The sequence below is a fragment of the Periophthalmus magnuspinnatus genome, chromosome 19, assembly GCF_009829125.3.
Source record: "Periophthalmus magnuspinnatus isolate fPerMag1 chromosome 19, fPerMag1.2.pri, whole genome shotgun sequence".
NCBI classification, from domain to species: Eukaryota; Metazoa; Chordata; class Actinopteri; order Gobiiformes; family Gobiidae; genus Periophthalmus; species Periophthalmus magnuspinnatus.
The window spans coordinates 7494861-7520135 of NC_047144.1; the positions used below are offsets into that span (position 1 = coordinate 7494861).

The window sequence follows — 25275 nt, forward strand, 5'->3', positions numbered from 1 at the left end:
GATGGTGGACCCTGCCCCAGAAAAGTGTGATAGTGCACCTTTAAGGTTTATCTACAGAAACAATTTATTTTTGTTTAATCCTACTATCAAAACACATATTCACACACGTACCTGCCAACCCAATCCACAGCAATACCCTCTGCTCCAACCACGTTTGTGTTTGCTAGAATCTCTCTACCGGTCCCATCCAGACTCATTCTCTCCATTTTCCCAACTCCAACATCTAACCAGTAAAGCCTCTTCTCTGAATGGTCAAAGTCTAAAGCTACGACTTTTGACAGCCCCTGCAGCACGATGCTCATCTGTGACCCATCGGTGGTCTGGTTGCGGATGTAGTAGCGGTTACTGTAGAGCAGGTATGGGTTGATGCCACTGTTTTGGCGACAGGTACGGCCGTCCGGTTCTCGAATGTAGCCGGGGGCGCATTTGCAGAAGTAGGAGCCCGCAGTGTTGTCACAAAGCTGACTGCATACAGAGGGCGTGCTCTCACATTCATTTATGTCCTCGCAGGCTTTCCCATCAGGCATCAGTCTGTACCCCGGGTTACAAGAGCAGTAGTAACCAGTGAGAGTGTCTGTGCAGATCTGAGCACATTTATGGACAGATGGGTTGAGGCACTCGTTGATTCCTAGACAGCAATGAAAGAAAACAACATTTATCATTTTTTGTAAAGTCAAGAAGGCTTAAGCGTCTAAAAAATATTTACATTAAGACTATTAATTTGATTTATTTCAGTAAGCATGACAAAATGCACATTAATTTAAAAAAGTGCCAATATTGGATATAGTCTTTCATCTACACTTGAGCAGAGTGTAAAAACAGCTGCAATAGGACAATAACACTAACAAATATATCTGCACGCATCATTAGTGCCAACTTGCCCTATTTCAATCTTTTTTCTCTGGGCTAGATTGGTAAGTATAGTGGGAACATCCATCTATTCCTTGGTCAGATTGCATTATGTCCACTATCATTTTTATGTGTATTTCATCTTTCACCAAGTTGGAGGCGCTAATGTGCCTTTTTGAAAATTTGCCCACATTTTAGGTTGCGCTTGTTTTAAAAGTTTAATAAATGAAAATGTATCCAATATAGTGGACTTTCTGGTTTGGTCTGGTTTATATATTTTTTTGTTCCTAATGCCATGTTGCATCTGTGTACCAAATGTGGTTTGACTATGCCAAAGTTTTTGTTGGGATGTCCCTTTGGGGAGAGCAGATATTTTCCCAATTTTTTGATGTGGTGCATCAAAAATTAGTTACAATTTGTATTCCACTGTGAAATTTAGTGATTTTACCATTAGAATAACTTTCTGTCATTGCTATGGCTACACCGTAAGAAATATGACATGGGTGTCACTGACTTTTGTGATCTGGATGCAAAAAAAAAATTAATTAAAAAAAAAACAGTTTGTAAAATTTCAGAAAATTTTGAAAAACATTTTTTTCTCTCCATATTAAATTTGTTTCAATCTGTGGGTGGTGCTAATATGGCTTTTTTCCCCACATTAAAGAGGCAGGGAGTTTAACAACTGATTCAAATTTCACTTAAATTTGAGTTTGTATGTGCAAATGGAAGCAATTTATAAAAAATAAAAATAAATAAATATAAATATTGCAGTGTTGGATAACATTTGATGCCCCATTCTTTGAGAAAATTTACAAATTTGAGCTTGTTCAGGTGAACGCCCGAGGAGGAACTAGTAAAAGTATGACGTTTACAAAAACTGTTGAGTTAGCAAATTTTAATCCAATATGGCAGGCATCTGGTTGAGCAGACACTGTTGCCGTAGTAATATTTTTACTTGTCTTATCATTATCTACTTCTGTACCAAGTTTCATACTTCTATGGTCAATTTTTTTTGGCATTGTTCCTATCTCATGATGATTTTTTTTTGTTAGTGTGTGTGGAGGTGCTGAAGGGTCTTTTTTTTTCATGACTTTATGATACTATTAGGCCCAAGTGTCAGAAGCTCACCAATATTCTGATGCAAAAACAATGTTCCCATTTAAAAAATCTAATAAACTGCACATTTTCAGAAAGCATTCTTGCTTCACACACTTGGGCCTAATCATTATAAAATGAGTAAGATAACAGAAGTTTGTCAAATTTGTAAACTGCATAAAAGTTAACAAACAAAATGAAAAATATGTTTCTTACCGCAGCCTTTCTCATCACTGCTGTCTGAACAGTCCTTCTGTCCATTGCACACCTTGTGGAGGTCAATGCACTCTCCTGACTTGCAGAGGTACTGGTTGGGGGCACAGGTGGGTTGAGGTGTCACACACAAGCTCTCTTCCTCATCAGAGCCATCCAGGCAGTCTACCTCTCCGTCACAGATGTAAGTGCCCCAAATGCATGCTCCGTTTTTGCACGTGAAGTGGTTTGAGGAGCAAGTGTCGTAGGTACAGCCCAGCTCATCACTGCCGTCACCACAGTCGTTTACGCGGTCACAGCTGGAGGAGAAGCAGCCCTTTTAGAATTTTAACACATTATGGAGCTCAACATTCCTGCCCACTTCAAAGTCCACTCTGGTTCTAGAGATAATTTTTACATTAATTTTTTCCATAGACTTTTTTGAAATCTCAAATATCAAGTGTTTGAAAGCACGATGGAGGCTAACCAGCTATATAGTAACTAATATCTATAAAGGGATTGTTTTAAGTCCAAAAAAAGCAAAAACGTAGTGGTTTATAAAGTTTCAGAAACAGACTTTTTTTCGTGAAAGTCTACGGGAAAAATGAATGGAACTATGGGGTGGGGAGTCACTGTTGAGCTCTATATAAGCTTGTACTTACTGGAAAGGCAAGAAGATGCAGCGTCCATTGGAACAGGCAAACTCATTCATGTGGCAAGTTCTGTTTGGACAGTTTTGGAGCTCATCAGCCGCATTGGCGCAGTCTTTTTCTCCATCACAAACGAAAGTAAGAGGAATGCATTGCGGGTGGCCAGGATACCATGTCGGACAGGTAAACTGGTTTGTATTGCATGTGCGCTGACCTAGAGGGGACAAAAAGTGTATTATTATTATTATTATAAATGAAAGAGGCTTTATCAAAAAACACCAACAACATAGATTTTTCTCATGGTCTTACCACACTGTAATTCTAAAGCCTCATCACTGTTGTCCCCACAGTCGTTGTTGCCATCACAGACCAGGGACTGAGGGATGCAGTTTCCACTAGTACAGGTGAACTGGCTTGGACCACATGTTCTGATTATATCCTCTGAACAACAACAAAAGACAGACAAATAATATTCAGTTAGTTCTTGATCTGAATTAAGCAAGTGATGTTACTGGTTGCTTTTAGAAATGTTCTGAAAGGCATTTTAGTATCTAAGAACAACTATAAAATAAATGTGCATCACTCACTACAAGATGGAGGTTCATCGGTCCCATCACTGCAGTCTTTAAAGTTATCGCAGACCCAAGCCTGAGGAATGCATTTCCCTCCATCACAGCGGAACTGGCTTGGAGAGCACGTTCGACCCGCTGTTTAAACAAAATCACACGCTGAGCAATAATAATCATGTCTTTAAAGCAAAACTAAGCAAAACAGCAGGAACTTACCACAGAAGAGTGGATTCTCATCACTGTTGTCTCCACAGTTGTTGTTGCCATCGCACAAATAATCAGGGTAAATGCAGATATTGGTATTTTCACATTTAATTTGACCAGCAGGGCATGTTCTGTCAGCTGGAAAAAGAGTACACAACATTTAATCTGGTAATAAAGCAGACAAAAGTGTTTTCTGGTAAAGAATATAAAATCTCACGGCAGTTGATTTCATCTGAGGTGGCGTTGTCTCTGCAGTCATTGTGGCCGTCACAAACCAGGGCTAAGCTGATGCATCGCCCGTTGGCACAGGAGAACTCAGTAGCAGGGTTGCAGGTGGGGAACGGACACCCCCTTTCGTCGCTGTTGTCACCACAGTCGTTTGTGTAGTCACATGTGTAAGAGAGCGGCACACAGCGGCCATTGTCACACGTGAAGTCCACCGCTGAACACGTATGGAAGGCTGCAGGCAAAATCAGTAATTAAAGATGGAGTAATATGACTTTTAGTATGTACAGAACAGCATCTGACTTTAAAATGAAAATGTGTTGAGAAGAAGTCAGAAGAGGGAAGTTCTACTGTGGTAATTGGAATTATATTATTGAAAAAAATGTAGCTAAATGTAGCTATAATATGCAAACCTTTCAATAAATACATAACATAGGCTTAGGAAGGAGTATGGACAGTAAGTCATCTAAACCCCATTTCAAGTGAGAACATTACAATAGTTGATAGTAGCAATAAAATTAGTTGTTATTTCTCACCGCACACTCTCTCCAGCTCATCGGAGTTGTCATCACAGTCGTTGTAGCCATCACACTTCCACCGCATAGAGATGCAGTCCCCATTCAAACAGGTGAATTGCTCCGGAGGACAGCGCGCCCCAGTGTCTTTAATACAGTCTTTCCCATTATTGGCTAAGTACCATTTTCCCTCATGTGGACACTGGCACTCAGGACCTGACGGACCTGAGAAATAATTCAAATATTATATAATTTATTTCTATATTTTGTGTTAAAAAGCTAAATAATGTGTTTGGATTCAACTCTTACCTGACACACATACATGACTACAGCCTCCATTAAACTGCATGCAGGTGTTATTACAGCTCTCCTGTTTTGCGGGGGAATACACATGGATATCGTTTGGTCTATACTGCAGCTCTTGAGCGAGAACTGCAAAGTCTGAGCCATCCTCCTTTCCAGCTCTAAACACTCCTCTTTCGGTCCAGTCTGTCCAAAAAATGTCCTGCTTATAGACGGTCAGTGAGAAAGGGTACTGGACTCCCAACAGGATCACCTGTCGATTTGCACCAGTCAGAGTGGACCGTTCAATCTTGTCCCTGTGGAAAGCGAGAGAAAAGTTCAGGTTACCCCTTTATTTGAAATTGACAAAGCTTTTGACTAGAACTGCAACTAATGACTATTTTAGTAATCAATAGTCATCAACTATCAATCTTTTTTTAGTGAAATGATTATTTCTATTGTACTTTTTTTTTAAAAAACATTATTGACCAAATAAAGACTGAAATTGTGGTGAGTAGAGGCTTGGAGAGTAACATTTTGATTAAATAATGCAACTTTCCTTTTATAAAATGTCTTTTGGCATATGTTAAAAAAGAAAAAAAGTGCCTAATTAACTATCACATTTTTTTCAATATATGATTCCTTATTTTATACTCGACTTGTCACAATTATTTGTTTAATTGTTAAAGCTCTACTTATAACAACCACATACAATGTGGCATCAGCCCAGTAGAGCATCCTCTCCTCATAATCAATAGACAGTCCATTGGGAGTTGTGAGACTTGTGTTGACAATTGGAATCCGGAAATTTCCAGCAAGGGTGGCTCTCTCAATCTGGGCTGGGAACCCCCAGTCAGTCCAGTACACATATCTATGGAGATAAATATAATTAATTGGATTTTCAAAGTAAGTCATAAGATATCTGTCTATGATCTGGGACAACCATACCCATAGCACGGATCTACAATGATGCCTCTAGGCCGATTTCCATGAGCTATAATTGAGTAGTTCTTTCCATCAATCCCCATGGACAGAACATAGCGTTTGATATAATCGGTGAAGTAGAGGCGCTTGTTGATCCAGTCGTAGGCTACGCCCTCTGGATCATCCAAGTCTGAAATTGACAAGATAAAATATAAGAAATAAACATGTTAAATTAAACATTTTGTATTTATTCTGTATCTATGAGTCACACATCAGTAATTAAGTAGTAATGAATAATTATTAAAATCTTATCAAACTACAAAATACATAAATAAATTCTCACTAATGACCATAAGAAAACATAGACACAGTAAATATTGGCCCCCTAAAAACATAGTTCCAGTTTTTTATTTATTGTATCTTTATAGTAACTGTCATGACAGGCCTATACAGAACCATACAATTACTTGTATTGTTCTGTATAGGCCTATCCTATACAGAACAATTACTTGTCATTACTTGTGTCACTGACCTGATGCTAGAATCACAGGTGGAGCACTGATGGACGTGGTTGAGATGTAGCCAACTCTGCTGCGACCATAACCTATGTACTGTGTGAAGAAAATCCGCTTTCCTTTGGCGTCAAAATCTGTTCCCATGACTTGGCTGCCTAAAGTCACAGTTGGAAAAGGGGTGCTGTGGTCCTGGGGGTCTAACCTGAGACTATTGAGACTGACATCAGTCGTGAAGATTAAAAATTCATCCAACCCATAGCCACAAGTGACTCCATTGTTAAGGAGAGATCCGTGAGCACAGCCACACTTTGGGCTTTCCTGGTTGGGAAGAGCAAAGCAGAGCTGCTGGCAGCGTCCATTATCTTCTAGACACGGGTTAAATGCAACCTGATGAGCTGCTATGGGCTGGACATGAACGTCAAAGATAGCCACGTCCATTAGGCCAGCGAGATTGTCTCTTATCACCTGTTTAATAAGAATAAAATATAATATTAGAGAAGACTGGGTTTGACCTAATTATAAAACGTTTCTGGGTCATCGTGGTGAATAATAAGGTTGCCCAGATGAGTAAGGTAGGTAAGGAATGATTTTGGACCACTGCAAACCATTTAAAATAACATTTTTCCATATATCCATATATTTAAAATTGGAAAAACATTGTATGCTAAGGGGTCTACTACAACTTAATAAGTGTGTTACTTTAAAATTTTGGTTAATTTTTTATTCAATTCGACTAGTTATACTATGCTAAGCTACATTTATTTCTAATAAATTCTTACCTCTGGCTGATCAGTATTGGTTGGATCCTTACTGGATTGGAAGAGTTTGCCTAACTTTCTGTCCACCCACAGCATATTGTTCCCAAAAATGGACACTGCTGTTGGGGCAGGAAGACGACTCCCATATCTGATAATCTGCCTCTGAGTGCCATCTGCAGCCATACAAGAAATCATATCAAGAACGTCATCCGTCCAATACAGGAAGTCGTTGGTGTAGTCTACAGTTAACCCTCGCGGTGACGCTAAGCTCTCTGAGGCCAGGACTGTCCGGTTGGTGCCATCCAGAAAAGCGCGCTCTATTTTGGGGGTTTGTCCGGCATCTGTCCAGAAAAGATAGCGAAGCTTAGGGCTCACTGCTAGGTCACTGGGCTGATCCTGGGATGACTTGAGGAGGATCATTCGGTAACTGGTGTTTATAGCCAAGACTTCCAGCAGTGTCTCACTTGTAAAGGCATTGGTGAAGTACAAGTTGCCTATAAATACAAAAGAAAAGATGCTTTGTTTAAATGACTATAACTAGACCGACACAGCTCCTATCTGCTAAGTATGAACCAAATATCTCTAATTTAAGCTATTGCAACTGATAAAAGACCACCTATACCAAACTTGCCTATGTACGTGGTCTCCTTTATGTGGTTTACTTTGTTGCGAAAATAATTATTTATTATTCAATTATTCAGACTTCTATATGGTAAATTCTACCTGCAATCCAGTCAACAGCAATGCCTTGGATACCCCTCCTTCCAATGCCAGAAGTAACTACACGACTGTACTGTGCACCATCTGTTTTGGCCCTGAAAATCCCCCTGTAGGAAGTTGAAGTGCTGTTGTCAGTCCAATAAACAAAGCCGGACTCAATATGGAGGTCGATCCTGTCCTTGATTGAATATGATGCTAAAGATAAAATAGGTAGAGTTAATAGTTTTCAGTGATATCATATAAAGACTGTGTGCAGTGCAATGGCAAACGTACGTCCACCAATAGGGACCATTGCCTCAGAGTGATCAGAACTGTTGATGTGAAAGCCTCGGATGTGTTTGGAGTTTGCAACAACAGCAAAGGATTCGAACTGTTCGCAGTGGGAGCCGTCATGTGAGGGGTTAAAGCCAGTGGTGCAGGCACAGGTTTTCTGGTTGTTTGGTTTGGGTAAACAAAGCTGAGGACAACCACCATTGTTGGAGCTGCAGGCATTGCTGGTTCCTGCTGAATCTGAAAATAAAATGCAAAGTAATATCACAATACATCCATAATAGCATAGTGTACCTTCAAGAGCGGAGAACTGTTTTGAATGTACTAACTGTCTCTGGCGTGGACTCTGAGAGCTCGCAGACCAGACATGCCACTTCTCATGACCACCATATTGGCCCCAGTGTCTTTGTCCACTCTCTCAATGACCTCCAAGTCCGAGTCGGTGTAGTACAGATAGTTCTGGTGAATAGTGAGTCCCCAGGGATTTGAAAGACCACTGACCACTCTCACACGACTCTGCCCATCCATTGTACCACACTCAATCTAGCAGAAAAAAATCTGTTTAGATTTGTTTAAAATGAATTATAACTAAACGGCCTATTTGTTCTACGTACTATTCCAGAGCCCGAAACACCCCAGTAGAGTTTACTAGCTGAGATATCAGCAGCGAGGAAGCCAATGTTAGCCAGATTTTCAAAGTAAAGGTTCCTGAGATTGGTACCGTCCATGTCAGCACTTCCGACTTTAGCAGGGACTCCGTTTGCACCCTTATCGGACCAAAACAATTTCCTGTTTGAGAAAAGTATCAGAGAAATCAACCATCAACTAAAAAAAAAACGAATGTGCAGCTTTGCAGATTGTTTACCCTCGAGCTGGATCCACAACTATTCCGTGTGGTGATCCAACCGCTTCTGGTTTTCCAGTGGATGTGATGAGCGTTTTTCTGTAGTGCTGGTCCCCATCCACACGAATCACCTACATGCAGTTTACAATATTAAGTTATAAGTTTTAAAAAGTTTACACATAAGGCACTGATTCAATGTATGAACAACGTGCATAATATACCGTACATAAATATGAGGGTTGATTTTGAAGGAATGAAAAAAATGACCATACAAATTGGCCCTGGTTTACCTCAATAGTTTTAGCAGTTGGATTTGTGTAATACATCATTCGACCTATCCAATCAAAAGCCAGTCCAGAAGGTGTCCCCAAGATGGCAGCTGGTGCAAACTCAGACCTGTTGGTACCACTGGTCTTGACTCGCCAAATGGAACCCTTATAGTTTAAATAGAACATAATAAATTAAAACAAATTTAAAAAAAAGAAAGTAGAAATAACAATAGTGAGAATAAAACTGTATTTCTCTCACTGTATTTTGCACCCAATAGACAAACTGTTCTTGGTCATCAAACTCTATATCTTGTCCTTGGCTGACACCAGACACAGGGGCCATTGCATTGTTGGACGGATCAGCTGGGTCCAGGGGAATCCCAAAAATCACAGAATCTCTCACCACCATTAGGAAAGGAGTCTCATCTAATTATATCAAATTAGAAGCAACATGAGTTTTCTTTTTCAATCAATTGTATTATGTAAATATTTTTAGGACAAGTTTACCTTTGATACAAGTACGCTTGTCTGCATCTAGTTTCCACCCAGACTGACAGTGGCAGGTGTAGTACCTGGGTCTCATTCCAGACAACAGACACAGCTGAGTGCATAGGTGTTCACTGCAGGGGTTCATCGCTGAACAAGGAAAGAGTATTCTGTTAAAGCTAATACTTGGATTGAACAATTTTGGAAAAAAGATAAAAAATCCAGCAAAAAATTCACTGTGTTTTTATTTTCTATTGTGATTGTGATATTCAGAGTGCACATTGCAAACAACTTCGGGAGCATTAACAGCAGGGCAAAGACTAAACTCAGAAGTGCCACAAATTTCAGATTTCTATTTGATTGTGATATATTGTCCAAGCTAACATTACTACAATGTACAGTTGAAGATGTGTAATTCTTTAGACCTTGTGGTTGTTTGATAGGGTGCGCCATAACAATTCCCATTGGCTGATAGACATTGTTCATGACAATGGTGACATTTTCCCCATGGAACTTGTTGGTCCTCATGACTTTACTGGTGTAACGCTCGGACCAGTACACATAGTCCTCAAAGATGGTCATCCCATGTGGGTGCTGCAAAACCTGGTCCAAGAATGACATAAAAGTTCAGAATTTGCTAAAAATGGCATAAGACTTTATTTTATTAAAACATACCAAATCACTAGCCATGACTTGTTGGCGATTGTTGCCCTCATAGTCGCAATAGTCAATGTACTTGAGGTATGCATCTGCAAAGTACAATCTTCTTGTCGAGTAATCCAGAGCTAAGCCATTGGGCCAGTAAACTTTGGTGGTTAGAATGGCCTTCCTCGCTGTACCATCCATGTAAGCCCGCTCAATACGAGGATTCTTTCCCCAGTCAGACCAAAACATGACGTTGGTGCTGCACATAATTAAATGTCATTATTGACCTTATAATGAGAAATCAAAAATATTTTCTGTCTTACTGGTTGCGAGGATCCAAAACAAGTCCCCGGGGACTCGTAATATTTTTGGTCAAAAGGACTTTCCTGAAACGGCCATCCAGTGTAGATACCTCAATATTCTCCATCACAGAATCAGTCCAGTACAGATTTCGACCCACCCAGTCCACTGCTATACTCTCTGGTACCATAAGGCCAGTAGAAAACACCTACAGCACAAAATACTTTAAATTTACTATGAACACTCACAGTAAAGTTAAAACAAGTCCCAATAGCTACCTGTTTTTTGTCAGTGCCATTTTGGAAAGCGCTCCATATCTGCTTTGTGGAGGCATCAGCGTAGTACATGCGGGAGGTAACTCGGTCAAAATCCACTGTGACGATTGCTGAGCCACTGATCACAGGTCTTATGAGAGGTGGGTTTGTGTAAATATGGTTTGCAACGATCTGACTTCGCTTGGTAACCAGAAGTACTGCAGCCAATTGATCTGAGTCAAACAACATGGATGAAATCAGGTAAGCAATGACTGCCTTTAATTTTCTACCTAGAAATAAGCTGTTATAAATGGATATTGATCTTTAGGAAGTCATCGTAAGAATTTCAACAAATGTTTTAATGTTTGTGATTATAACTGCGCATATGTATAATTACAGATTGACCTATGAAACTGTGAGAAGCACCCACATTACCATTACCATAGTCCCAGAACTTTAAGTCAACAAACCAAATAGGTTTGGTCTACATAAGGCCTTCTATGACTGCCCAGGATGCATGATCATCCCCCCTTTCCCTTCAGCTCTAATTGGACCCTGGAGCTGTCAATGTAATGAAGATTGATAGGCTTGTGTTCTGCAAGCAGAGACAATCTCAACTTTTGTTCACCAGGATTCTCCAAAAGAGCCACAACAAATATAACATTTGTCCAAGAATGAAACGATTGACAACCTCCTCTCACAAAAGAATGAAACCAACTGAAAGATAAACTTGCCATGATCAAGACACAACAGACGCTGCTGTTTGATTAAACAATCTCATCTAATGACTTCACAAAAAGAAGAGGGATGATGTAAATGATTCATGCTGTGAATATTGTCAATATTATTTGTATATTCCCCCATCACCACTCAACGAGTTAACACATGTTACAATTCATTGGTTAATTCTCTCACCATCCTGAAAAAGGTGGTCTCTTAATTACAGGACCTCAGTCCAGACCCATAGTAGTTCCACCTCAACCTTTGATCAGAGAGGACAGAGAGACAGCGCATGTCCTCTTATCAGCTTAGACTCAGGACTAAAGTTCTAAAGAGACAATACCCGAGGAGTTAAAACTGCCACTTCTCTCTAACCAAAATTTGTCCCGTCTTTTGATGATTTTAAAAAAATCCAAATTACTGTAGCTGATCTGAATAAAAGCAACATTTTTGTAGTCAACAACCAATTGGTTTCAAGCTTAAATCTGTGGCCTGTGCTGCTGTTCAGACTTCATGGAAATGTGTCTTCTTCTCTGTAAAGAGGATCCAAGCCAGATGTTACCTGAGCTTGGAACTGTTGTTTAGATCATGTGGCCACTGTCCGTCACAGCCCATCTGATTCAGATTTTTCCCATCTCTAATCTCTGAATAGTGAACCTTTTTGTTTTATTAATAAATGAATTGAGATAATTCATTATTTGGGATTGGTAATGTTTCTCAACTTTTGTTGAGTGGTGCTTCAAAACTTTTTTTAGTCAAAGCCAAACACTCAAAAAGGCCACGTGAGGCCTGCTTTAACTTAAAACTAAACTTAATCCAATTCTTTATACCATTTGGTCTTTAATCTAACTCTGAACACACATAAACTCAATTAGCCCAAAAATCAGCTTGAGTCTAAAATACTATCTATCTTTCATACCTGCAACTTTGCATGTGCGCCCATCAGGCTCCAGGAAGTAGCCATCTGAGCAGTAGCATCTGAAGCTGCCTCGCTCATTGTAACAAAGCTGGCTACAAAACCCAGGGATGAGGCACTCGTTGATGTCCTCACAGGTCTTGGAGTCATTGAGAAGCTGGAAGCCCGGTGGACAGGTGCACTGGGCCCCAAAAGGACCCTGGATACAGCCATCACTGCAGCCGCCATTATTCAACTGACAGTCATCTTCATCTAAAGAAAACACGATGTACAATTATACATGCAGCTGCTGCTGTCAGAAATTCAGCCTGCTTTCACTCAGATCCAGGGCAGATATGTTTGTTTTCTTAGTTTCAGTTAATGCCAACACGTTTTGAAGACTCATGTCATTAAATATTTTCAATTACAGTTTAGTTCTCTACTTATCTTTTGCTGTTTATTTTTTGGTTATGACAAACAGTAGAAAATGGTTCTGGTGTCACATGTTGTATTAAGAACTTACTGCACAGAGGGGATTCATCAGCTCCATTGGGACAGTCCCTCTGACCATCACACAATTTGTGGAGCTCAATGCACACCATGTCCGTGGGGCAGAGCCACTGGCCTGAGGGGCAGCTGAACGGGGGCGTGGGGCAGTTCTGCTCATCGCTCATGTCCCGGCAGTCATTCTCCCCATCACACACCCAGCTGCTGGGGATGCAGATCTTGTTGTTACATTGAAAGAAACTGGAGCTACAGGTGCGAGGGAGGCATGAGTTGTGTTCATCGGAGCCGTCCTCACAGTCAGCATGGCCATCACACTCCCACTTCTCTGGGATACAGAAGCCATCAGTCTGACACTGGAACTCGTCGTCATGACACAGGCCTGGACCTCGAGTGGCTGAGAAAACAGATTTGTTAATAAATCCCAAACAATAATAAACAGGTTGAGTATATTTATTTGCAGCTTACGACAGTTTCGTTCATCAGAGTGGTCTCGACAATCAAACACTCCATCACAGCGATAGCTGTTACTGATACACTGATCCCCACTGGCACAGGCAAATTGATAGGAGGCACAAGAAAACTCTACATTTGGAAAGGAAGTTGCATATAAAATTAACAGAAGATAAAATCCTAAAATTAAAAGTAGACCCAGTATGACACTAACCGCAGTCCTTTTCATCTGAGCCATCTAAACAGTCTTGGTCTCCATCACACACCAAGAAGTTGCTGATGCAGCGGTGGTCCGGACACAAGAAATAGGATGGAGGGCAAGTCGTGATGGTTGAATCTTCAATTTAAAAACAGAAATGGACTTAACAAACAACCCTCATCAAACATTGCTGCTTGGATCCTGAATACTCACTGCAGTTTTGTTCATCAGAGCCATCGCCACAGTCATTATCACCATCACACACCCATTTTTTGGACACACATCTGAAGTTGTCACAGGTGAAGTAGTCCGAAGAGCAGGTGGTCGGGATACGAGTGGGACAGTTAATCTCGTCAGACCCATCTCCACAGTCATCATGACCATCACAGCGCCAACTTTGCAAAATGCAGTGCTTGTTGTTGCAGGTGAACGCTCGTGGAGAGCAAGTCGCCCCTGAAAAAGATAATAACAATGGGTACCAAAACTTCTACAAAGAGGGAATAAAATATATTTGAAAATAAAGGTGGAAATTATTTTGAAAAAATCAAAATTCGAGTGTTTTCCACCTGTGATTGTATTGAAGATAATACAATTGGACATACATATTGCAGTTCAGCTCTCGCTTCTACAGTAACAGATCGGGATTGCATGTTGTTTTATATGATTAACAATCGAATATAAATTGTTTTTTTTTTATATTATTGCACACATAAAAACAATACAGACTCATCATTGCCATTTAAAACATACAAGGCTGTACGCCACTTGATAAAAGACAAAGAAATTGATTACTGACCATTTGAAAATATTAGATCTCAATTCTGTTAATATTACACAGCTCTATCTTTACCTGTATCTGTGCAGTTGGCCTCATCCGTCTGATCAACGCAGTCTATGTATCCATCACAGCGATAGGAGTTGGGCCGGCAGCGACCCTCGTCACATTCAAATGCAAGGTCACCACAGTTGTCAGGAGGGGCAACTGAATCGTCCTTGATACAGTCTCTCTGATTGGCCTGGAGTTTCATACCAAACGGGCATCCGCACACACGGCCGTAGGATGGAGTTGGGAAACAAAAATGGCTACAGTGCCCATTGGGGACCATGTTGCACTGGTTATTACCCACTGCATTTATTGACATAGATAAGGGTCAGTTTTAATTTGTAGCAGAAAAAAAATTGCATTAAAACATATTTAAACATACAACCTTGGGTGTCAGCTGTATAGGCTTTGATGTTAATAATACTGTTTATTCCTTGTCTAACCATAATATTTCCACCTCCATCTCTTTTGCGCATCTCAAAAATTGCCCTGGTTCTTGTGTCCGAAACATACAGGTAATCTACAACAATTAACACAAATATATATACATGTACATTTGTTTCATAACATACGGAGATATTTTGTCTGTTCTGTTACAATGTGCAAAGTTTGTGACAATTATGTGGTATATTATTGGTACACATACCTAAATACACTGTTAGAGAATAAGGCTGTGTGATTTGTCCAAGATTACTGAAGGTCTGTCTGTCTGATCCTGCAATATTAATACTGCCAATCTGATCCAATAGGGAATCCGTCCAATACAAGCGACTTGTACTGCCACAAAGACAGAGTTACAATTAAATTCAGCATTGACAAATAATTAAAATAAAAATGTAGTTGTTCATCATCACTTACAGATAGTCAAGTGCAATTCCATATGGCAATCCAAGAGTTGTATTAACTAAAGGAACTGCGTTGCTACCATCAGTGTAAGCTCTCATTATGACAGCGGGGCGGTACAAGTCAGACCAGAACAAGTATCTGTTGATGGGTGATACAATATATCACATTTTAGACACATCACCTCTTATATCACTTTAAAATAAAGAACTCACCCCGCCATAGGATGCACTGCAATGCCTTTGGGGTTTCTCACTCCTGTCACAATGTCTCTTCTGGATTTATCTGTTACCCGAAGTGCAGCCACTATTCTGTAGCTACTGGAGGTCCAAAACAAAACTTTTGATGTCCAGTCATAGGCCATTGCATCAACTGATGAAACTCTGTAACCTGTCAAAATTTGCTGCTCTGAAAATAGAGAAAAGGTGAGGTTTTGTAGTTTGAATCTCAAAGATCCCAATGACAAAAAACTGATACACTGAATAAAACTTACCTGATCCAGTTAGGTTAGACTTGTAGATGAGTCCACTTGACCTGTCATTATAGAAAATAAGTCCATCTTTGCTATCATATTCTACAGCAGACCCAGAAAATGATGTCCCAAGTCCTGTTAAAGGCAGGATTATGTCCTCCTGCAGTGACAGGTTAAGTGGGATGCCCCGTACCGCCGGTGAGGTCGCCATTAATAAGTAGTCTTTCACCTCTGCTCACACAAGCACAAGAAGGGCCATTTAGACACATGGAGAGGAAGAATATGTCATATGTTAAATTTAGGTAACTCACTAAAACAGGTCCGATGATCAGGCTGCAAGTCGTAACCGTGGCGACACTTACAGCGGAAACCAAGTCCATCGTTGTCCGTGCGGTGACTCAAAACACAAATTTGTTGACAGCCTCCATTGTGTCTTCCACATGGGTTCATCACTGCAAATAGCATACAGCAATAGCATACAGTTTATGTTCATTCTTGAGGTGATGTTCAGTAAAACAAATACTTTCTCAGTAATATATGATACAATAAGATTGTGAATGAAAGCAAATGTTTTTGATGGCTTCTTACCAAACGGTTGCAGAACTGAGTGTGAAACCACAACGTGGCCTGGGCGCTTTGCAGTGCGATAGAGGAGTACTGGATTGCTGCCGTTGAATCGATTAGTTCTTATCACACCCATTTTTGTCCAGTCAGTAAAAAAAACATGGTTCTCAAACACTGCTAATCCAAAAGGATGTGGGGACTGTGTTATGCCATTGAGCACAATTTTCCTAAAGACAAGACACTACATTAACTCCCCCTCGAATCAAATGCATTTCAAAAATCAGCAGAGGCAACAGGATTTTTCTATTAAAATATAGAATAGTTTGCTTTTTGCAGAAGACATCTATGATCCAAATAATTGCAGACATTATGATTTGATCATTGCACCAACTATTGCAATTTTGACCTCCATTATGTACAAGAACACCAAAAAATGATGCTGACAAGTTTATAGTTTGTTTTAGTATCAACCTTTCTAAGCCGTCATAGGTGACTGTCTCCACTGTGTCAAAGTGACTATCGGACCAGTAGACCCTTTTGGTGACGATGTCCACGCTAATGCCAGTTGGTGTGCCCAGTCTGCCTTTGATAAGCTCCATACGATTGCTGCCGTCCATGTAGGCACGTTCAAGCTTCACCTGCTGATTGGACATTCCCTTGTCTGTGAAGAACATGTAACTAAATAACAGAAAAAAAGGAGGGAAAAAAAAGAGTAAAATAAACAAATGTTTGAGAACCACTGTTATATATGTATCATTGAACAGCAAGTACAACTTACAATTTAAGAAATTATTTGGCCTTCTGAGTACCACTAGATCTAAACCCAGTCTATAGAGGGACAGAGGGTAAACAGGACTCTTCTAGATCTACACTACGTCTAAAATAAGTCTACATAATTGCTATTCTAGTTCTAAACAATACAGCTGTAGGTCTTTAGTTGCTTAATCGATCAATGGTGTCTTCAGTCATTATCACACACTATTATTAGTGCGCTCTGTGGACCGACTCCAGTGCAAATAAATTTGGATTTGGAAGTGTAAATTCAGAAAATATTTGAATGTACCATTGTTTCAGAACCACTGATATAAATGATGAATAATAATATGACAATGCTCACCCAACAGTAGGATCAAGAGCCAAGCCATGAGGGGTCTGCAGGTTTTCAGCCACCAGTGTGACTCTATTGCTTCCATCAAATTCACACACGTCAATGCGCTCCACCATCGCCTCCAGCACATACAGCTTGAAGTTGAGCCAGTCCACAGCCAGATTCTGCACACTCTGAACCGCAGCAGTCAGGACCTCTTTCACATCACCTCCATTATAGTTGGCAGAGTAGACCTGGGAGAACAAAGAAACAATTATCAAAAATCTGTTTTGTAAACAAATATATTCTACATGCCAGAATGGAGGTAACAGGAGGAAAAAGTGAAGTAGAACATAAGGTAATTTTAACTGAGAAACTAGGATTTATCATATAATATCACAAAAAAATAAATAATAAAATAATAAAAGATTTTGACAAATAAAAAACACTACACTACAAGACTACAAGATTACTATTGCATTTTACCTTATTTGTTCAAATACATTGTTCTTAATAGGACATTTTCTACTATTTCAGATTTTTAAGATTTACTAGGCAAACAGTTCCAGAAATACTGATGCCGCAATATATATATATATATATATATATATATATATATATATATATATATATATATATATATATATATATATATATATATATATATATATATATATATATATATATTATTAGTTTATCTACAGATAAATTATATACTTTACTACAAATTATTATTATTTTTTTGAAACTCAAATAGCCTACAGTTTTAAGGTATAAAATAGTAATTATTTTTTGCCCTTTTTAAAAAGTAAAGCGACCAGACCTTTTTAGTGTATGAGTCGCTCCAGAAGATTCTGTTACTGTGCCAGCTGTAGGCCACGCCCACAGCCAAGCCTTTACCCTGCGAGGGCACGAGCGTCCTCACAAAACGACCGTGTATGTCAGCCATCATCACGTCCCCCCCATTGGTGAAAATCAGCTGTGGAAGTCCGGCTGAAGGGGAAAAAAACAAAACAAAAAAAAACAAAAAACAAAACCAATTTACCAATGAAAAATTTACAAAACAAATAAAACCCAGATTAAATTACTTAAACTATAATATTTAAAGTGCTACATAAAACAGTATCTGACACTTACTTGACACATTTGCTTTGCAGACATGTCCTTGCTCCAGGAAGTAACCATCAGCGCAGCTGCAGTGGTGGGTCCCAGGACGATCTTCACACATGTGGTCACAGATTCCCCAGATTTGACAGTCGTCATAGTCTAGAGACAATAACAGCATTTTTTTTAAATTAAAAACTCAAGTACTCACTTTAAATACAGTACTTGCCACAACGCAACAACATTTTTGGTGGAAATGTGAGCCTCTTACCCACACAGGTGCGGCTGTCATTGGCTACAATAAAACCATCAGGGCAGTAACAGGCGCCCCCTTGAGGCGATGGGTGGCAAACATATTCGCAACTCAATGTGGAGCATCGTTCAAGACCTGTGATGAAGGATTGACAAATAACAAAAAACAAACAAACCTAATTCAATCCAGAAGTTAATTATTAAGGAATGTACTTGCAAAAAGTAATGTTTTTAGAGCTCAAAGAGCATTTGAAACAGCTAAAAATCTCAATAGCCTAATAAAAGTTAATCTTAAACTAGAATTTGTGCAAACTCTGTAAGTACCAGTTGTCTGACCGCTGACACATAAAATTAAGAGTGAATTATCCCACATTTACAGCTCTACAAAGAAGTGTCAAGTTGTCAAACATGTGATAGCTTTTCCTTCAAGTTACTGTGTTATATTGAAATAATTTGGAAAAGTCTTTTTCTAATAGTATTTCACATATTAAAACCTACAGTAGGTATGATAGAATAACAGACTATAATAAATAGAATAAATCAGACTTACCACAGGTCTGACCAGCTGTCGAGTTGGTCTCATCTGTTCCTCCTGGGCAGTCTGGTTTTCCGTCACACACTTTACCCACAGGGATGCACAGCGGAGATCCAGGGCACCCCCACTCTCCCGGGTAACAGTCCCTCGAGTTACTGTCTAAAATTCACAGGTTGGAAATGATAATCTTTACACAACACCAAGAAGGTAGCTGCTAAACTAATAGAAGGAGACAGGATACATATTTTTTTGTGTAAGATAGTGCATAGATAATCTCCCTCTTTGCAACTTGGTAATAGTGATTTCATCTCAGTACTCAGTTATCATGGAATTAAAGTAAAATCAATACCAGTTTTGAACTAGTACTGATTTGGGACAAAACAGGATTGAATCTGGAGTAACTAGCCACATCGGCTTTAATACCTGTCCTACACTTTCAGAAGAACTTTATTATCTGATCAATTTGAACTTAATTGCTTCACTACTAGTAATACTCACCACATCCTTTCTCATCACTATAGTCTCCACAGTCATTGAACTGGTCACAAACCCATCGCTGAGGGATGCATCTGCCACTGCTACATGTGAACTCATTGCCACTGCAGCTTTCATACACTAAAGCACCAAAACATGTTAAAACAGTACAAATATTGTTTACTGCTGTAACTTTAGAGGGTTGATGTCATACTAACCACAGCCTTGTTCATCACTGAAGTCCCCGCAGTCATCCCAGTGGTCGCAGACAAAGGATTGGGGGATACAGTAACCATTTGCACACTCATACTGGTGAAGGGGACAGTGCTGGTTGGCTGAAATAAAAAAAATAATACATGTCATTACAGCTGACAGTCAATACTATGACTCGATACATTTGGAATAGTCTAAATGTACTGATAATTTGATTTGAGCATAGTAAGTCAATCAATCAATAAGCCTATCATAATTTAAATAACTCAGAGTTACTAATAAACACTTAAATTTATCCTAACTATTGAACATCCCTTTTTTTAATGACATTAACCGTTACTCACTGCAGTTATATTCATCTGAGCCGTCTCTGCAGTCCTGAAGACCGTTGCAGTGTTGAGAGTTATTGTAACAGGCGCCATTTGCACAGGTCTTTTCAGTGCAGCGTGGATAGTCTGGGAAAAACAAAACAGAAAAAAACAACAATGTAGTAAATATGAATCTAAATTTTATAATTCAACATGTATGTTCTGGGGAGGTTAAGGACATGTGGTTATATCCTACTTATTTAGGGTAGAACAGACATCCCTATTTACCCAGATGTCCCTATTTCTGACCAATGTAATACCCGACAACAGTAAAGGAAGGTAATATATTATCATTTGTTTTAGCTAAAATACAGAAAAAACGCTCTTGGAAATTACCATAAGTGCACCGACTGTGTCCCGGTTTTTAATTTTCACTCTATACTTACTGCAGTTGTTCTCATCTGAGTTGTCCACACAGTCTTTCACATGATCACATCTGTATTTGCCGGGAATACACTGGCCCTCCTGACATGTGAACTGGTCAGAGCTGCATGTCCGTCCTCCTGGAATCATAATGTACGGGGCGTTCACTACTAATGCTGCATCAGTCTGTTCAAATTATCCGTGGTATAAGATCAAAACTTGGCCGTGCTCAAAAAAGATTGATTAAATCATGCTTTATTATACAAAAATGACTCTTGTGAGCTTTACGCCATGTTATAATGCTGGTACTTCATCAAAAACAGACCTGGAGTTGTGTTTTGTTTCATTCACACATGGTTGAGTAACACTTTATTATTAGTCTGTTACATCTCCATAGATCAAAATACTCTGCTCCAACTTGTGATGCAATGAAGTTAACAGGTACTTTTTACCTTTTGCTCAGCAGAGTTCAGCAATTCCAAGGCTAAAATCATCCAAATGATTCTAGCGAAGGTGTGTGGAGTTTAAAAACACAGTGGAGCACTTATTGTATCACCACATGACATCAGAAGGTGGAACAGAGTGTTTTCTGTTTTGAGAAGAACTCAGCTTAAATTTGTGTGTATGTGTTAAACATGTGTGAATGAAACAAAACACAACTCCGGGTATGTTTTTCACAAGGAAACATTATAACATACATCAGTAAATAGTGTAATATGGGCCCTACCCTACAAACATAGTAAATACACAAACAAATGGTCGAATATGTAGAGCAATGGAGATAAATCTAATTACGGTCAGTTGTTCAACTTAGACCTCTGCCTAAGCACTTCAAAATGTAAAGATGTTTTAGTTGAGGGGTAAATTATTTCTCTATTAAGGTTCAGACACAGATCTAGATCAGTCTAAACTACTATGATGGCATAGTTAATCCTCTGCTAAGTGCATCCATTTGAATGATTCACTATTGACCACGAGTCCATGGACCTCTGCTCTCACTTTGTTTCACTATGTAGCTCTTAGGCCTAATAAAAAGGTTTGGTCACCCGTTATAGACAATGCACTCGTCAATGATTTAATTCTGCTTACCCCTCTGCCTCTTAGATCCTCTCAGTCTGTAGTGCAGTTTAAGAGCACACTTAAACTCACTTCTTCTCCTTGGCTTTTGTTTCTAGCTCACCAGGATATCTTGGTGTTTTATTGTTCTTTGCTTAAGTGTCGTATTTGACTTTGTGTGAAACACTTTGGGCAGCTTAAGTTGTATTTTAAATGTGCTATATAAATAAAATTATATTGAATTTAATTGAATATCACCAAATAGCAATTGCAACCCCTCCCACCTCTCTGTTGAGATGTGTGCCTTGATGATAACCTTGATTTCTGAGTGCCTATTTCTTGCTGTACTTCAACTGTTTGTTGCAAGAAAGTATATATTCTTATGTGAATTATGCGTACCACATGTTCTCTGCTCATCAGAGCCATCGACGCAGTCCGGTTCTCCATCACAGACGAATCCTATTGAGATGCACTCTCCACTGGTCACACATTTGAACTCCTGAGACGTGCATGCTGGTGGAGCTAAACAACAACATTTAACATGTTTTGAGGTATTTATGTGGATTTTTCTGATAGTTGATTATCCCTCCCTGTCCTCTGTAATTACAGTTCCCCACACATATTGTTGAAGGCACTTGATGGTTTGTTATACTCACGACAGTTCAGCTCATCTGAGTCATCTGTACAGTCTTTTGTCCCATCACATCTCCACTCACTGTTGATGCATTGTCCATTGTTGCATTGAAACTGTCCACTGTTACATGCTCCTAAAAACAACAGCAACAAAACTACATAATTTACACCAACTCAAAAGCATCATACAGGACTTTCAAATGTGCGATACCTTACCATTGGTCTTTAATGTTGTATTTAAAATCAAATAATGTATATGAAAAACAAATAAAAGCATCTCTGATATAGACTTTCTGTTATAAACAGAGAAACTATTAAATGAGACTACATACAATAGCTGCTAGTTTTTACTGAAATAGTCCAAATGAGCATGTTGAAGGTGTTGAAGGTGTTGAAAATATGATTACAAAAACAATTACTGAAACTAAATAATGGAACAATAAAGGAAACAATGAAGGAAATAACTACAACTATATTTTTGACAAGAAAAAAATACATATTTTAATATGAGTAAAATGTAAATCTTTTACTGCTTTTCTGGAAAGTGACTAAGTTTATGGCGGCTCTGGGCTCTTTTCTGAACCATGTAGCATGTGACCAAACCTGTAAATTAGCTCGTAGAATGGACCCTGTCATGTGAACTTCAAGTCAGTAAAATCTCTTTCCTGTAATTCAACTGAATAACCTCGACCAGGCTTTTGTAGACTTGGGCGGCATAATTTTGGGGAAAACTAATTGATTTGTTTTCAAATCAAATTCAGTTCACAGTCCACATTATAAACACATCCAGGAGAATTCACATTTGACAGAACATTGAAATATGAAGTGCTAAACCAGAATCCAATCCATTTTTAATCATGTTTGTAGAGTTAGTTTGGAAATGTGCAGAACAATGTGGGAAATCCTTTTATTTGTATTTCATAATTTGTTTCATTATTATTAATGTTATTATTTATATATTTGACAAAAATCGAATATAGATGTACTATATAGTTGCTACATTATCATTGCTGAAAGAGACCTCAGATATTTTGTATTGAATCTCTCAGTCACAGTGGCCACTCCAGAAATCTGAAAAATGTTGTGTAATAGCCCTGCACTAGATATTACAAACATACTACATAGTATTTCATAAGTCATTCTGTGTGAATTTCAGAGTAAATATATAAAACTGCATAAACAATATATACAATTTTATCAAAAAACTTTAACAAATATTTATCTGATTCTGCAATTCTTAAAACCTTTTGACAAATTGCAGTTCTCTGTTTGAACAATGAAGTAGGCCGCTCACTTACCTTGAGTGAATTTAACGTCTTGGAGGATGAATAGTAGAGGTAGAAGATATAGACCCTTTAGCCCCATAATGTGCTCATTGATGCCCTGCAGCAGAGCACTGTCCAAGGCCTTCAGTTTGGTCCTCTCATGCACTCTCAGTGAGCCGGAGGATGTGCAGACGCCTAACCTCCTCCACCAACATCACATGAATAATATAGCTTTTTATGACTTACCCCTTCTACATAAACTTCAACTAAGATTAACTTTTATAAGCTTCCGTGTTGTCCACATCAGCAAAAAGGTAATTTGTGTAATAGTGGCTGATGCCTGGAGGTGGTTAAAGGTACAGTATGTAACTTTCTGGAGGTGACGCATCACCTGTATGATTACATGGAAATAGAAAGTTAAAGCCATACTTTGGGAAACATTCTCCATGGATACAGATAGGTTTTAGACCATACTGTGGAAGATTATAGTCAATGGGACAACAATAAACTGAAATTGAAAAAAACATGCTTTTATTTTTGTCTATTTTGGGCTAAAAATGTATATGCTGTGGCTTTATGGAACTTTCAAGTCACTATAGATTTACTTAATGAATAACATACATTTGTCAAATATTTTCATTATGCTGCCTTTAATTAAGCTCATGAAAACTTGAGTTGATCTTTTCACATTTCAGTTCTGTTCAGTTACTTCCATACAGTAGTAAACTATGTGAACTCAGGCTCCTGCTGGCCCCAGAGTCACGACTAAACATGAGGAATCAGCATTTCAGTTTTATGCAGCTAAAACCTGGACCAGTCTTTCTGAAGATGTGAGACAGGCCTCGACTTTGACAATGCTTAAATCCAGGCTCAAAACAGTTCTGTTTAGCTGTGCATATGACTGAAAGGTTTTATTGTGCACTCTTCTCTTTTAATGTTTATCTTATGATGATTATTTGTAATTATTTATGTTGTGATTTGTTGTAATGTGATTTTAATGTCTTTCTTCTTCTGTAAAGCATAAGAATTGTGTATGAATTGCACTATACAAATAAACTTGCCTATGCAGAAAGTTTACTTGAATGCAAAGTTCTCAACCTTTGTAGATAACTATTAGTTACTTGAACTTTGTGTGTATTGGAAAGTAGTGAAATAAATGATGATACAAGGCTTTGACTGGCTTAGTTTTACTCAAGTGACATACAAAATATCTTTCTGTCTGAAGTTGTTTAGTCTATTAATCAGCAGATGTACTCCTAGTTGGCCAAAATATTTGTTCGTTGTTATTTTTTTGATTAGCATTATAAAGCATTTTGCACAAAAGCAGTTTTGGGAGTGAATTGTTTTAATGAGTTTACATATGAAGAGGCTGTTGACAAATAATTCTCTGTATAAATATTTGTTTTGGATGAAGTCATGAGTTTGTGATGTTGTGTCTTGAGTCTGGATCAGATCGTAAAGATATTAAATCATTTTGACCTTTTAGTCGACTAAAGAGCGCACAAGCATGTCTATAGCTGATCTAGAATTTACTTAGTTGACTACAGCGATACTTAATAGTCCATAGTTTGCTGGGGTTTTTTTTTATGATAATATAATAGTAATTTTAAAATGCATGAAACTAAGAATTACTAGCGCCACATCTTAAGATAAGGTTTTGTGTAGAAATAAGACAGCATCTAGACAAGACCTTTTGCATTTGCAGTGGCAAATTGGATTGTAGTGCACAAGTTTTTCAATTTGTTAAGTACTAATATTTATGCACTAGTAATATTTCTTGTGTGTAATAAGTGTATTTATTTGAGCATATATTTTAATACCTTTGGTCTTTTACTCAAGCAACCTCCTAGGCTTTAGCGCCCTCGTGTGGTTACTAGTATTCCTAT

The 25275-nt window shown here is 38.7% G+C and overlaps 1 protein-coding gene across 1 annotated transcript in view; it reads right to left on the bottom strand.

Annotated features, from left to right (window-relative positions):
- The window catches only part of lrp2b (low density lipoprotein receptor-related protein 2b), a 34472-nt gene extending 10951 nt beyond the window's left edge, over positions 1 to 23521 (bottom strand). Inside the window, exons 1-51 of the mRNA XM_033984821.2 lie at positions 23423 to 23521; positions 22148 to 22258; positions 21891 to 22013; positions 20459 to 20575; positions 20049 to 20159; positions 19710 to 19826; positions 19516 to 19632; positions 19033 to 19176; positions 18502 to 18618; positions 18264 to 18392; positions 17950 to 18119; positions 17157 to 17380; positions 16511 to 16717; positions 16064 to 16266; positions 15787 to 15927; positions 15497 to 15706; positions 15219 to 15411; positions 15019 to 15144; positions 14807 to 14937; positions 14546 to 14680; positions 14188 to 14463; positions 13551 to 13790; positions 13353 to 13475; positions 13154 to 13270; positions 12705 to 13082; positions 12206 to 12454; positions 10591 to 10799; positions 10336 to 10520; positions 10043 to 10271; positions 9793 to 9970; positions 9389 to 9517; positions 9141 to 9307; positions 8903 to 9046; positions 8634 to 8743; positions 8383 to 8557; positions 8098 to 8311; positions 7772 to 8008; positions 7502 to 7693; positions 6800 to 7272; positions 6038 to 6485; positions 5530 to 5695; positions 5294 to 5452; positions 4609 to 4898; positions 4321 to 4524; positions 3777 to 4019; positions 3572 to 3697; positions 3374 to 3493; positions 3096 to 3227; positions 2799 to 3000; positions 2161 to 2456; positions 112 to 628 (exon numbers count right to left, since the gene is read on the bottom strand). Coding sequence (XP_033840712.1) covers positions 112 to 628; positions 2161 to 2456; positions 2799 to 3000; positions 3096 to 3227; positions 3374 to 3493; positions 3572 to 3697; positions 3777 to 4019; positions 4321 to 4524; positions 4609 to 4898; positions 5294 to 5452; positions 5530 to 5695; positions 6038 to 6485; positions 6800 to 7272; positions 7502 to 7693; positions 7772 to 8008; positions 8098 to 8311; positions 8383 to 8557; positions 8634 to 8743; positions 8903 to 9046; positions 9141 to 9307; positions 9389 to 9517; positions 9793 to 9970; positions 10043 to 10271; positions 10336 to 10520; positions 10591 to 10799; positions 12206 to 12454; positions 12705 to 13082; positions 13154 to 13270; positions 13353 to 13475; positions 13551 to 13790; positions 14188 to 14463; positions 14546 to 14680; positions 14807 to 14937; positions 15019 to 15144; positions 15219 to 15411; positions 15497 to 15706; positions 15787 to 15927; positions 16064 to 16266; positions 16511 to 16717; positions 17157 to 17380; positions 17950 to 18119; positions 18264 to 18392; positions 18502 to 18618; positions 19033 to 19176; positions 19516 to 19632; positions 19710 to 19826; positions 20049 to 20159; positions 20459 to 20575; positions 21891 to 22013; positions 22148 to 22258; positions 23423 to 23489 — 9821 coding nt within the window. The 5' untranslated portion in view covers positions 23490 to 23521. The remainder of the gene's footprint in view (positions 1 to 111; positions 629 to 2160; positions 2457 to 2798; positions 3001 to 3095; positions 3228 to 3373; positions 3494 to 3571; positions 3698 to 3776; positions 4020 to 4320; positions 4525 to 4608; positions 4899 to 5293; positions 5453 to 5529; positions 5696 to 6037; positions 6486 to 6799; positions 7273 to 7501; positions 7694 to 7771; positions 8009 to 8097; positions 8312 to 8382; positions 8558 to 8633; positions 8744 to 8902; positions 9047 to 9140; positions 9308 to 9388; positions 9518 to 9792; positions 9971 to 10042; positions 10272 to 10335; positions 10521 to 10590; positions 10800 to 12205; positions 12455 to 12704; positions 13083 to 13153; positions 13271 to 13352; positions 13476 to 13550; positions 13791 to 14187; positions 14464 to 14545; positions 14681 to 14806; positions 14938 to 15018; positions 15145 to 15218; positions 15412 to 15496; positions 15707 to 15786; positions 15928 to 16063; positions 16267 to 16510; positions 16718 to 17156; positions 17381 to 17949; positions 18120 to 18263; positions 18393 to 18501; positions 18619 to 19032; positions 19177 to 19515; positions 19633 to 19709; positions 19827 to 20048; positions 20160 to 20458; positions 20576 to 21890; positions 22014 to 22147; positions 22259 to 23422) is intronic.
- Positions 23522 to 25275: the final 1754 nt, after the last annotated feature.